This window comes from Ochotona princeps, chromosome 25 (assembly GCF_030435755.1).
Source record: "Ochotona princeps isolate mOchPri1 chromosome 25, mOchPri1.hap1, whole genome shotgun sequence".
NCBI lineage: Eukaryota > Metazoa > Chordata > Mammalia > Lagomorpha > Ochotonidae > Ochotona > Ochotona princeps.
In genome coordinates this window covers 7,361,634-7,376,504 of record NC_080856.1, presented here as the reverse complement: position 1 = coordinate 7,376,504, position 14,871 = coordinate 7,361,634, and the positions used below count along the sequence as shown (strand labels likewise).

The 14,871-nt window shown below is 38.1% G+C and overlaps 1 protein-coding gene across 6 annotated transcripts in view; it reads right to left on the bottom strand.

Annotated features, from left to right (window-relative positions):
• Positions 1 to 331: 331 nt before the first annotated feature.
• The window catches only part of CADPS2 (calcium dependent secretion activator 2), a 400,665-nt gene continuing 386,125 nt past the window's right edge, over positions 332 to 14,871 (bottom strand). For all 6 annotated transcript variants that reach the window (XM_058681318.1, XM_058681315.1, XM_058681314.1 and 3 more), the window contains 2 exons: positions 7,631 to 7,735; positions 332 to 1,237 (listed from right to left, as the gene is read on the bottom strand). In XM_058681318.1, coding sequence (XP_058537301.1) covers positions 1,061 to 1,237; positions 7,631 to 7,735 — 282 coding nt within the window. In that variant the 3' untranslated portion in view covers positions 332 to 1,060. The remainder of the gene's footprint in view (positions 1,238 to 7,630; positions 7,736 to 14,871) is intronic.

Here is a 14,871-nt window from a genome sequence, read left to right as displayed (position 1 = left end):
ACGCATAAGAATATTACATTTCAAAATTTTAGCAATACACTTTGAGGAAATTAATGCTAGTCTATTGCTAGTTAGTATTACAGCTAACACTATTCTATTACTACCACTGTTAGTTAACACAAGTTACTAACATTAATAGTACACACTAGCTGAGTATGCAGCCAACGTTTCTTTTGCTATGGAAAGATGCTGACATGGTAATTATCTTAATAAATCTGTGTGCCTGTAGGTACAAATCCCAGTGTTAGTCATTTTATTCATTTGACTGAAAACAAAGTGTAACAAAACAGATTTTGAAAGGAAGCGAAAACGCAGAGCCCGAAGTTTGGGATGTTTGAAACACAGCAGACATCTTTTACTGCATTTAACCTATACAATGCTAATAAATAGAGAAGTTGTTTTGACCAAGTCGATTTTTATTGCCTGCAAGCTGTAAGAAGTAGGGGACTATGGTATGTTCCCGGAAGCACACCTGATGCACACAGTGAAACGGAGACACAAGCCCAGCAGAGAACCTGTTCTGTGTTTGGGTTTGCCAGTCCTTTCGGGGAGGGAGACTCCTGCAGACAATTCGGAGCACGAATAGCCAAGGGTAAAGATTTTATACACATGACAACCACGGCAAATTAACCACAGAACAAAGCCTGAGCAGGAACTCCACCCTGAGGAGACACAGCATTTTAATACAGGTACCAGGGAGTTGAAACGGTGACCCAAAGTGCCTTCTTCTCATAATGTTATAGAATGAGAAACACATATGTCACACACAGGGTATTACTTTGGTGTGTTTACAAAAAATTAAAAAGGTCAAATCCACTGAAAACTTATTTCATGTTCCAAACACAAACAGAACCAAGGCTCATTTTGGGTTAAGCTACACAAGAGATGATTTTTTAAAACGACCAAACCAAACAAAATTTGATATTTCACCTTTAACTCTACTTCCAGGCTTACTTTTTAAAGAAATACTAGCGTGTTTATCTGGTCAAGACAACAATGTAATTACAAGGACAAGGTACAAAAATCGAAGCCGAGATCCTCTTGTCGCCAGTGCTGTGTGTTACTGGCCTTCTTCTTCTTCATCACTGTCTTTCATTGTAATGCCCTGAAGCCCTCCCCCCTCCGAGACCGAGGCAGTGGCTTCCTCCACCGTGAGGCGTCTGTGCAGAGTATCATAGGTCTTGCTGTTCAGGGTTCCTTCTAACACTCCCTGCAGTCGGAAGTCCCTGTAGGTTTTCTGGAGCAAGAAGGGAGGATAGGCTTACGTAACTTAAGATAGAGAGGTACATAAAGAGGTAGTCAAATACACTCAGCTGGCATTTAAAAAATGATCTGAGTCAATGCACTAATGGCCTCAGACTATGGCTGATAGTCACTCACACTGTAGGCATGTTAGTTGTTTTTTTTTTTTTTTTTTTAAGACAGACTATTTGCTTTGAAGGTAGAGTGATGGGTAGACGGGTGAAGTGAGGAGGCACAGAGGGAGGAAGGGAGAGACCTTCCAATCAGTGGTTCTTTCCCTAAATTGGTGCAAGAGTCAGATGTGAGCCAGATTTGCTGGTCTCCCATTTGGGTAGTAAGGGCCCTTCCATGTGGGTAGAAAGGGCTTGCTTCTATTACTTTCACAGGCTCACTAGCAGGAAGTTGCCTTGGAAGTAGAGCAGCCAGGATGAAGCCTGGTACTGTAGAAAATCAGTGGGGATTTTAACCCATTATGCCACAATGCTCACTGCGGGGGAGAAAATGAAATGAGATCAAAGTTGACAATCACTAAAGCAGACTAAAATGCTGTATTATTAGATGACAAATTAGTCCCTCTGCAAACAGCATTGCGCAAAGCTCATAATCTGAATAACCTATACCAATAATAAAATGATATATACATTTTATACGAATTCTTAGTTGTTCAATTGAATAGACGTCTTAGTACTGAAAATTACATTTCATTTTATAAATTGCATTGCTTTCCAGGTTAGGTTAGTGGAAGCAGAAAATTAATACTTCTGGGCCTGGCATGATAACCTAGTGGCTAAAGCCTTGCCTTTCATGCACCAGAATCTCATATGGGTACCAGTTTAGGTCCTGGATGCTCCACTTCCCATCCACTTCCTTGCTTGAGGCCTGGGAAGGCAGTCGAGGACGGCCCAAAGCCTTGAGACCCTACATCTGCATGGGAGACCTGGCAGAAGTTTCTGGCTCTTGGCTTTGGATTGGCTCAGCACCGATAGTTGTGGCCACTTGGGGAGTGAACCAGCAGATAGATCTTCCTCTTTGTATCTCTACCTGCCTTTCAAATAAAAATTAATAAATCTTAAAGTTAATACTGCTATCAGTTAACGATGCTTATATTTTAACCATTTATACATCATACAATGCATAAATTTGTTTCTACCTAAATTCTATGAATTTTACCCTTTATTTTTGAAAGTCTTTTAGCATGGGAAGTGCCAAGTTCTTGCAAAAGGCTGTTGAAGAGAAAATAATGAAAGTATACTCAATTTTTTTAACTAAACAATAAATTATAACTTGGTACATATAGAATACAGAACAAATGCTGTGTTAATGGTATTCTACAGTCACTTTTAAAAATAAGCAGCAATGTGGTCTGGTGGCACATCAGGCTGAACTTTCACTTGCATCCCAATGAGAGTGACCATTCCAGTTCTCACTACTCCATTCAGATCCAGCTCCCTGGCAATGTAACGGGACGGCAGCGGATGACCAAGTGTCTGGGCCTCATTCATCTGGGTGGGAACTCCAAGGAACTCCCGGCCTCTAGCTGGCCCACATCAGCTGTTGTGGATATTTGGGCAGTGAACCAGTGTATGGAAGAGTCTTTCTCCCTTTTTCCCTCTATCCCTCCTTTTCATTCCCGCTCTCTCACTCTTTCAAATAAATAACACCTTAAAAAAAAAAAACGCACCAAAATGCAACCAACTTTTCTGTTGTACTTAAGAGAGAGGATCTTGGAAAGCTCCCACATATTTACCTATTAATGTGTGATATCCTTCACAAATGGTTTTCTATGACTACACAAGACTTTTAAAAATGACTATTACTGATTTCTGAAGCTGGTGGAAAAGTCCAGAATTAGGGGCTTGGCACTGTGGCTTAGCTGGTTAAACCGTCATCCGTAGTGCTGGTCTTGGCTGCTCCACTTCTGATCCAGCTCCCTGCTACTGCACCTGAGAAATGAGCTCAAGATGGTCAGCAGCAGCCCTGACCACTGCGGCCAGTGGGGGAGTGAACCAGCAGACAGATCTCTCCCTGTCTCTCTTTCTTATTCTTTCTCTGTAACTCTTTCAAATAAATAAATAGAGATCACAAAACAGCTCAGAGTTAAATCAAGGGAAAGAATAAAAATGAATATATACCATTATATGGAGTCACTTATAGACCATTTTTACTGCTAATTATCTTATAGGATTCTGCTATTACGCTGTGTTACAGAAAGACTATTAAGTAGTTATACTTCAGTGGATATGTCCAAATAAAATTATATATCAACATATCACTGCTTTCTTCTAAATGACTGCTGTTGGCTATTTTTTACCTTTTTGATTATTGTTATTTGCAATCAACAGAAAAATGAAATAAAAGAGGAATATTTACTTCACAGCCCAACATCATAACTGGAAATCAACAGCAATTGATGCTTGATTTCACAGAACATAGTAGCACTGTTTATAATACTTGTGTCACAACATTCAGAAAGCACCACAACAATCAGGTATTCAAACTAAAGAAACTTCTTTATACAAGCTAGAAGCTCATGCTAATCCTCTTAATATACACATGTGGCCTCCACTAACAGGCTTTTGGAAATGCAGTGCTATTACAAGGTAGTGCAGTCTCTGGGATGTCCACATTTTGTCTTCCTGTCTTTTCCTACCTGAGTTAATGCTCCATGATAGAATTTCAAGCTTCAAGAATGCCAGATCAACATAAAAGGTGAAAAAAATGAACAATATTTTCAAGTGGATAACTGCTTGACATAAATAAAAGTTACATTTGAAAAGTGCACCATGCTACTCTGAACTTTGAAGAATGATGTATACTATCAAAAGTCAGTTTCTGAATGGCAAGTGCAATGTAGATTTAGACAGCATTTTATTCTTGAACAACTTAACCTAATTTCACTGAAAATTTGATGGTTTATCTTAAGACACACATAATCTATTATCCTTATGTTCTCTTTCTATGCTGAATCAGCTTCTTACTTAAGGAATCATTGGAAACTTTTATAAGTTATTGGGACCAAGGCGTGACTCTCTTACCCTAACACTTAAGGAAATTTGTAGCAGACTGGTGAAGTAACTCTGAGAGATCACGTTTTGGTTCAATAATCTGGTAACTTATATGCATAGTGTTATTACCATTTATGTCTTTATCTGGCAGTTAAGATACAACAAACACATAAAATACTTACCCACCAATGACATACCTATAGGTGTTATTGTCCTAATTAAAATTATCCACAGAGCGTTTAATTTCATCTTGCTAACATTACTGGAATGGCTTCCTTAGACTTAGTTTAATTATCAATAAGCTGGCTTGAAGCTTTTCTAATTTATATTCAATTAAGACTTCCTCCTTACTCTATTAGCAAGCAATAGCCAGCTGCACTAACAAGAACTAATCAGCTAGGTAACCACCCATGGGTAGATATCTCTGTAATCTCTCTCTCTCTCTTCCCCTCTCTCTCATTCATAAAATGTTAGCAGCACTTGGACATCCTCCGTGGCTGCCAGATCCCTTGGATGGTGCTTGATTAATGCCGACCACAGGATGCTGCTCACTTGTCTTTTTGCTCCCCAGCAAAGGAGGCCGCTGACGCATGTTAACTGGGTTTAATGTCATATGGCTCCTGGGAGAATACAAATCCAATGTTTTGATTATTTGAGGATTCTATCATCCCTCCAAATAAATCACTCTGATGTTAAAATGAAAATAATACTCTCAGTCTTTAATTTTTCATGGAGATCTGATTCAAGTGTGTTATTTTCCCAGTGAGCACATGAAAGAACCACTTGGTGTCTGATTTGTAACAGGGCACACGTGGACATTATACACATGTGCTGGCAGTTGGATCTCCGTGGTTGTGGAATGACAGTGCCTGGGAGTAGAAAGGCCTGGATGCCTACAGGGGAGCAGCTTTGCTTCTGGGCAGAGGGCATACACAGGGCAAATGTAAGTGATGTGCAGGGAAGAGAAGCCAGCCCACGGCCATTAACAATGGATGTGTTACGTAATCACTTCTGGAAATCCTGGGAAAATGATGATTGCGAAAAAAAGAACACATAGGTTCTGAATAGTGATGAATTCATGTATAAAACTGGCTAAAGTCTGTTTATATTCAGAGTAGAACAATCAACTATAATGGTAAATTAATTCACTGTGAGAATAATCATTTGTAATTATTAAAGAAGGTCTTATGACTTGATTAAATGTATTGGTCCAAGAATGTACTGGTTGAAATTGGGGACTTGCTTGTGTAAAGAGAAGTATGTAAAGCCAGACATATTTATGCAATTTGACTTCATGAGTTTTAACTATTGATAGCCATAACGAAGAATACATATTTAAAATAAGACAAACTGAGTAGAATGGAAATGTCACAGTATAATCATAAATAATTAACTGTTTTTTTCTGCCAAATGGTCACTGGTTCAAAGTGACTTGCTCTCTCATTAAGTATACAACAGACCATCTGTAGTCACACTGAATACCTGGAATATATGTATTTTTTCTTGTAAACTATACCTCATTAAAGCTGGCTCTAGAACATGTGCTGTTAAGATATGTGAGTATGTGAACGAAACAAATGATAAGCAAATAAAAAACTCAAGATTCTTATTCTGAAAACGGCTGACTTGTCATTTAGTACCAGTTGACTGATTATGGAACTTTTGTGGTCGGGAACAAAAATGATTGGCAGTAAGGAAAACGAGCTAATCATAACATTAGCCTCAGAACAGACTGTAGGTTAGCATATATTTTTGAGTATTTTCTGAAAACCAAACTTGATTTGAAAGCTTCAAATATAGGAATATAGAAACAAGGAAGAAACAACGAAAAACCAACGCCAATTTGAATGTACTAGAGGGTGCTTTCAAATTCTTTGTAAAATGAATTTTGTGAATTAAATGCAGTGCACATCTACAGTATTACAATTTGGTGGGTGGTAATGATTTTAACGGTCATTTAGGACCAATCATGATAGCAACTCATCATTGTGACATTATCAGTGTGGCTCAATATTTCAGTACATTAGTCAATTTTTGACTTTGGGACAGAACTTTCCTGTTTGTAGTTCCTTTTAACTTATCTTGTGTGTATGCAGAAAAAGAATTTTTATTCTACTTAGATTGCAGTAACTAAGAGACTACTGGAACATATTTCAACATAAAGAGAAACTTTTTTGATGACAATGGTTCTACACAAACTTTAGTATGTATTAGGCTCACCAGGACGTGTGTTAATATGTTGATCTCTGGGCTCACTATCAGTGTCTGATTCAGCAGTTCTGGGGAAGGAACAGGAATTTGCAGTTCTAACAAGTTCCAGGTCAGGAAGGACACTATGAGACCACTCGTGTACATACACACACACCTCCATTCTGCGTGTGTGCAAACACACATTTACCATGAACAAAAGGAAATAAAACAGAAGTAAAGACCTGCTTAAAGGTACAGCTGTTTCTCAATAGCTCAGCTGTATTTCCAACCATAAAGTGGAATTTCAGTCTCAATGTTAACAAAAGGTTAAGCTGGAGGTAACTTGTATGTGTCCATCAGAATTTGCAAAGTGTGAAAATTATGTCAAATAATTATATTCTTTGCAAAATACACTGCTCACTGAATAGATCATGTAGGTTCTTATCTTTTCTCTGGAAGAGAGAAAGTCAAAATGGCCTTGTTGAGCTTGTATGACAGCTGTGTTGATGTTCTGGATGGTCTCCAACACTCGAACTGTAAGAAGGGTCATGTTGCCAAGTGGATTCGGGTAGTGGCGATGTATTACTTTCATACTGGAATATAAGAAAATGTTGGGGCGTCTTCCATTCCATCAGAAAATATACTTCAACACTCCTCACCCTGACACATGATCCAAATAAATACGAAGTATTTGTACTACGAGAAAACGATTTTCTTAAGAAAATTAATGCAAAATTATTGTAAAATTGCATTTACACTTAGGCAAGAGTGCAATGGCTTTATTCACATTATAAAATATGGCTGCTTGCTAACAAACATTTTTATTTACTAGTACAAGTCGATAAACCTACCTTTATTTACTAACCTAAGTAAAAAATGGAAGTAAACCTCCTGATAACACTGTTAATAGGTGATTCTTTTTTTTTTTTAAGATTTATTTTATTTTTATTACAAAGTCAGATATACTGAGAGGAGGAGAGATAGAGAGGAAGTGGAGCTGCTGGGATTAGAACCAGCGGCCATATGGGATCAAGGCGAGGACCTTAGCCACTAGGCCACGCTGCCAAGCCCCAATAATTCTTTTTAAAGCACTTACATTCACTCAGTTGTATCACATAGACTTTTCTGCATATCACTATGTGTCTTTTCTTCTAGCATGGTGGGCAACTCACATCTAAACACATTTTGTTTACCTTCACAATCTTGATGAGAGTCTTCAGCTGGTAAATATGAAGCTGGAGGTCTAATCTATCAGCCAACCACACACAAATGACTTTCATGGAGCTGCTGTACCATTCCTGGAGAGGAGGATGGGGGCAGGGAGGAGAAAGAAAAAACACACAACAACAAGCTCTGCAGTATTCATTTAACAGATTGGGTAATGAGGGGGTAATGAAACACTCTGAAATGACCACAGATCAGTACTTGAAGTCAATAATGCTATAATTTCCTGTTAACAGAATTGTATGTTTTGCTAGAAAATCTGCTATATTGACCCAGGCTGTTCTTACATGAATTATCATCACAGTCTTTCAGCTGTAACATATTCATGGGAAACAGTGTTTTTGCACTTTGCAGCCTAGCGGCCTGCGTTGTAATTTGTGGGTAACAATGGGTACTAAATAACATGCTAAGGGCCTGAATGGATGGCCAATCAGCAGGAATAAACAGGCAAGTTATTTTCAAAGGCAAATTTCCTATTAGCCTGCCGGCTATATAAAAATGGAAGGGAAGATATGTTATGCCATAAAGCACATACCACGGTAGAAACCTGGAAATGACATTTTAAAGGAGCAATGACTAAAAGCACTCCTGGTTTACTAAACAGTAACTGTCCATCACGTCTCTTTCTGCTCCTGGCTGGCAATTTTGTGCTAGGATGTTTAAACACTACCTAAAATAAAGACTGACTGAGTTCTAAGAAAGATTACTTGTCAAGATAGAATCTTGAGTCTTGTGAAACAACTACAAAACAGATGTGACGTGACCAAAGTGTGAAAAGGATGAACTTGTTTCATTTTGCAAGTGTTTTTTGAAAGTTCATAATTTCTTTCTGGTTTTCTCAAGTCTCTTGAAGGGGAAACTGGTATTTTTTTTCCAATATAAATTCCTGCTCCTATACAATGATCACGAATATGTTAAAAGCAGATATTTTGTACCGACTATCCAAAGCAGGCAACTTGCCCTCAGTGGTGCCACTTGAAGAAATTTGGAAAATAGTGCTTGACTTAGAGTTAGGAAACACCATTAGAATAATGTGACTAATTCAAATGAGAGAGAGAGGTATCTGTGTCCTTCTGGAACTCAGCAAAGGGCAAAGACATTGGGAAAGATGAGGGGCTTTGCCCAAACATAATGAAAATACAACCCATGCATGTCATGTTTCCAAGTATGTAAACACAAAAAAATAATCTTCAAAGTTTTCTGTGCGTAATAAAATAGTAAACCAAACTTCTAGGAAAAAAATTATAAGACAAGTTTGCCTGAATTTCTATTTATTAATGTTGTTCTAACATAGCTTAGTATAATAAGAGATATTTTAAGTACAAATTTAAAATGAGATAATTTCAAATTTCATTACATATTTCTATTACTTTGTCGGTATACTACCGTACAAGTACAAAATCAGATAAGCTAATTACAATGACTAACTGACTTACTAAATCTTATCATCAAATGGATTCAAAGTTTCTAAAATGGGAGATAGGTAGTCCATGATTTTCATGAAAATGTTAGTCATGTACCTAATTTTCCTCCTTTCTAGTGATTACCTTCCTCATTTTTAGGACACATAAAAATGTAAGAAATAAATTTTATAAAGTGAGACACCTACACTCCCAAATTGAGAAAATGAACAAAGAGCTGGTGTGTTCAGCACCTCTACGACTTGCTTAATCTCTTTCTCTTTTTCAGAAAAACACTTTTATTTCTGACAATAATTTCTACACTTGCAGAACTTCAAATTATTTATAGCTTCAATTTCTTGAGTTCTATTTTAATGCAGCTAACGACAAAGATTGCAGACACTGAATGTGAGTTGATTGAATTAAGACTCCACTACCCACAGCCTCTCCAGATAACTTGAAAGCTAAAATGTTCTCCAAGTACACACAGTTCCCCAAAATTACAGTGGACAGATTTTCTTTCTTGTTAGGGAAGAGAAAATATTTTATACTGTATGAAGTCTAGTATTCCTCAACTCTTCATCTGTCAGACTGAGCAGTTATTAAGGGAACCCATTTATATTTAAGGAAAACAAAAATACTGTTCAAAAAATACTCCATATACATATATATATATATATATATATATACACACACATACACACATATACTCTTAAAATATCCTTACAATATTTATACTCTTAAAAATATCCTTACATGGCATTAATTTATTTCCCACTATAAGTAGATGATAATTACAATTAAGTGTTAGCTGAAAGAACATTTACTGTAACAGAAACTATTAACACAGTAACTTCTTTAACAATATGCCAATTTAGAATTTCAGATAAAATAATTTGGGGATAAAATGATCCAAGTTAACCATATAAGTAGAAAAAAAACATTGTTACATAAAGTATTTAAGCTACTTTGCTTTCAATTTACTTTGAGGGTAAACAAGCTATTCTACAAGAGACAGTCTCGAAGTATCACTGTGGGCTTAAAAAATTGTATATATGAAACACATCAAATCTGTTCTCTTTATATAAAGAAAAAAAATTGTAGCAGATTTGAAAAAAATGTCCATTTTTCATTTCTAAGTGGAAAGATTTTGAAGAGGGATTTCAGCTAAATGAAGCAAGATTGCAGCAGAGCACTAAGTTAATTTAGAGCCTAGCCCAGGCTGCCATTGAGAGTGGGCCTACAAGAAGCACTACCCCACCGTGACTGGCTCTTTCCTAGATGTGGTGAAGGGTACACACACGAACACAAGAAGAAGACAAGGCCCCTGACAGACACCTCTGGCACTTCCCTCTGTCTGCTGCTGGTATATGGTGGATCCTGTGCCTTCAGCTTAAGAAAAAAACCCAAATGTACTTTAGTTCTATCTCCCCTTCTGCCTCCCATGGAATCAAAACATCCTGCCTCTTCTCTCCCACGAGAAAAAAAGATTTGCAGATGAATGTTGAATAACGTGTGACTGTGAGAAAATGTCTTTTCATTTCGAAGAGTTAATTTTATGAAATCACTGGGCTGATTATTCACTTTTCCCTTCAGGGGGCGGCGAGCAAGGGGCAGTGCAGCTGGCAGCGAAGGCAGGAGCATCATGTTCCTGCTGTATTCTTGGCTTGGGCGACACATGAATACAACAGTAAGTGTATATTTTTACATTTTTTTTCTGCATCAATCCGTGACAGTAGCCTACCACTTTAACAAAAAATAAGCTTTTTTTTTTTTTTGTGGTTCATTCAGCTCCTGTAAGGGCATGCATTACTCACTTCATTTTCTTGAGATATCTCTTTTAAAGCAAAAATAAAAGGAAAGGAAAGGCTAGGGTTGACTCTGTGAGACCCTTGTATTTATTCACACTTATTGTGCATGACTGTAGACTGGTAAATCATATTAGCAGCCCGTCTCCCCATCAAGCTGCTACTTGCTTTCCAGCCCTGGGAAGGTTCAACAAATCAACAGGAGCACGGAAAACAGAACATCAGTCTAATCTAGTGTTTAAGGTGAAGTTTTCAAACCCAATCTAAGAAGATCTTTAGAGCAAGCAACAAGCTGAAGGGCTCAGAAGGTGGTATTGACAATGAAAGAGTGTTGAAATATTGAGAAGCACAGCACTTGTGCATTTTTAATAACAAGAGGGTCAACAAGGACACAGCTCCCTCCGTGCCAGGAGTCGCCACTGACTATGGAAATTGCCACACCAGGGCTATAAACGCTTGCAGTTCATCAGCTTCTTAAACAGTTCATCAGCTTTCCTAAACACCCTGAACCCCCTCAGTGGACCTTTAGTCTTGAATTAACAAACCAAAGCAGTGAAAGAGGGGGCAGCCTGAATGGCTGGCATTGATCCCCAACTGTGTCAGCACTGCTACAGGCCCTGAAAAACTCTCTCCATTGTCAATAGAAATTGACAAACCTCCTCTCCTAAATGGTGCAGCTGAGCCGGGCGGGATCCACGCAGCTGTAGAGGGCTCTGCTCCTGGGGCCGGGGAGCACTAACAATAGAGCAAGCATGAGCTCTTTGTCAGTCCCAGACTCGGCAATTTTCTAACAAGGATTAAAGTTGTTTCTCCGCAGAGCCGGTGAAAGGAGATTTAGCAACATACCGTGCTTTCTTCATGCAAGTTAAAGAGAAGTAGTTAAGGAATTTCATTATTCTGGTGACTAGCAGAAATACAAAACAAATATATTAAATATGCACAATTCCCTTTTTGCCTAATTTATAACATTTTGAGGATGAGGCAATTAAATATAACACTTACTGTCTGGAAACAGGCCCTTCACATTTATTGGGGAAGTTTTATTTTTAAAAAGTCCAGCTGTTTGCCGCCTGCAATGAGGTCTCAATACACACTAATGCACAATGCCTTTAGACTCTGCGGCTGATATTGCTAAATGTGAATCACAAGACCCCACAGGGCTTAGATTCCGTGGCTGCTGCAAGCAAATGATTTCTGTCAGAATACGGTTTCTGATGATGATGGCAAAGCAAAAATAACTGCATCGCTAGGACACAAATCTGTGACATTTTCTGCTTAAGTGTTTGGCTTTTTATTGATTATGAACTGGCACACTAGTTGATATATTTTCATTCTTCTCCAGTTATGCTTGTCTCAATAGGTGAGTAACAGCAAAGGGGAGGCGGAACCAAAGCTCTTTAATGCACCAAGACAGGCAATGGCACAGCGTCCACAGTGTGCATGCATGTCTCATTTGCTTCAAGAGAAGCTACGTTATATGAGTTATCAAGAGGAAACGAAATAAAACCTAGAAGATATCACCGTAGAAAATATGCACGTTTTACACATAAAGCTGAATTGGATGAAAGAACAAGCAGTATTTTTACATGCTTCAATAGCTTGTTGGATCAATATAAGCCAACCTAGGATCATCCAGTTGCTAAATAAACCAAGCTACATGAAGTATTTAAAAACATTAAGTCTCTAAAGCTGCTCCAGATATAATAATATGCTAACATAAACGCTCCATCATATATTTGAGCATTCCTTTTGTCAATAACATTTATTTTCTATATGCAGAAATCCATGACTCTGTTCTACTTCTCGTTTATAAATGTTAAAATGACAATTTGATATTAAGAGTAAACTTGACAAAGTTAGGTCAGCTTTTCTCCTTCCACACAAAGTATCTCCCTGAACAATCACACTTGGCTCCACAACATAGACCCAAAAAGTACAAGCATTTTCAAAGTTTTCCCTGTAAGGTTTTTGTTGGCTTGGGATATCACTAAGGGCTATATTTAAGGTGAACTTAAACTTCAACCCAATGTGTTACTATCAACATTCCCAGCTAGGGCCCTCCTCGTCCCCCCCAAGAGCTCAGAGGGAGAAGCTACAGACAGAGTCTGGATAAAGCAGTGGAGGGCAGATTGTCAGCACACCATACAACTTGACAGAGCAGCTGGAAGGGTGGGTGGTGGGAGGCCTTTGCACGCTGCTGATCGATATCGTAGCCCTGCCTCTCTGTGCCTCCATGTTATCATCTGTCACATGATTGAGAAAGCCTGAGTCCAGCTTTAAAGTTCTAGTTCTCATGCAAAAATATTGTGAATTGGATTTTGCTGCTAGAGGAAAGGCAATCCAGAGCTTGTGATTCTTGTGAAAGTGAACAGAAAGAGAAAGCAACATTGTTACTGTTTTTATAACCTGCTGCTAGGTAGTTTTATTCCTTCAGAACAAAGAGGTGCAATTTTAGGAACTTTCTATTGTCTGTTTGAACTTCTTCATTTTCACTTGTTAGTGTCGTCTAAAGATATTATAAATACGTAACAAGAAAGCATAATGAAAAATGAATATTTATAAGGAACTGATGTGATGCTATTTTGATTCATATGATTATTTTTGTGAATTCTAGTTATAAAAGTGATATTTTCTTTATCTTCTATGAGAAGTGCGTGTGAATCAGTTAAAATTTCACTTAATTTTCACAATACCTCGATGAAGTGGGTATTATTATTCTTCCCAATTTTTAAAAAAGATTTATTTTTTTTTATAGGAAAGTCAGATATACAGAGAGAGGGAGAGTCAAAGAGAAAGATCTTCCATCTGCTGATTCACTCCCCAAGCGGCCACAATGGTCGGAGCTCAGCCATTCTCTACTGCCTTCCCAGGCCACAAGCAGGAAGCTGGATGGGAAGTGGGGCGGCTGGGACACGAACCAGGGCCCATGTAGGATCCCTGTGCGTTCAAGGCAAGAACGTTAGCTGCTAGGCTACCACAGTGGGCCCTTTTCCCAATTTTTATATCTTTGAAACTGAGCTTACTTGGGTAGAAAACTGAATTTTGATTAAGCAGTTTACTGACTGTTTCCAAAATAAATACAGTTAAGTGGTAGGGTCAAAATTTGTGTCTATGCTCCAAGTTCGATGTTCATGGTTACTGTGTGAGTCCACTGGCTTATTAGAAAGAGTGGGGATTTTTGTTCTGTCAATACAATTTTTGATTCAGAAAAGCAGTTGCATATTTTTGGCAAAACGAAGAGGACAACTTCTCCCATTTCCTAGGAGTTCCTGATTGCTCTCCTAACATAGGATTATAAACTAACATAGGAGACATCAAAAGAATCTTCTTCCATTTTCTTGTGAGGGATTTGAAGCAATATTACATTTTAGGAGACTAAAGCTATCTAATACAATCATATAATCTGCAATGTAAGTAAACCATTTGAAAAGCCTCTCCCCCTGTTAGAATAACCAAATGCTCATGTGTTATGTGGCTCCTACACTTTAAATTCTTAAAAATTCTTCTTAAAATTCACTTTAATCTGCTGTCTACTCCACCAGACAGAAACAGGCTTCTGGTGCAGCAGTTAATACACTGCCTGGCACGGATGCCCACAACCCACAGCAGAGTCCCAGACTGGCAACTGATGCCAGGTTGCTGCTGATACATACTTGGTGAGGCAACAGGTATAAATAAAATGAAATCTAAAAACCAAATTAATGCAGAAAACGACCCTTGGTTTATCCCTGGGGGAACTACATATACATGGCTGATTCATGCCATTTTCCTTCCTCAAAAGCAACTTTGAAGGTAAGCATTTTCAATTTCATCAAGCAGTGTGCAAACTAGGAGTGTTAAGACTGTTAACAAAGAGGAAGTGTAAAATGTGCAAACATGGCAGGGCCTGCACGTAGCAGGTGCCTTAGAGTCCTTGTTGAATGGTGAGAAGCTTACCCATCTTTCAAGTCCTGTACTTCCTCTTTTTAAAAAATGCATGGATAATAATAATTGAGCTATTTG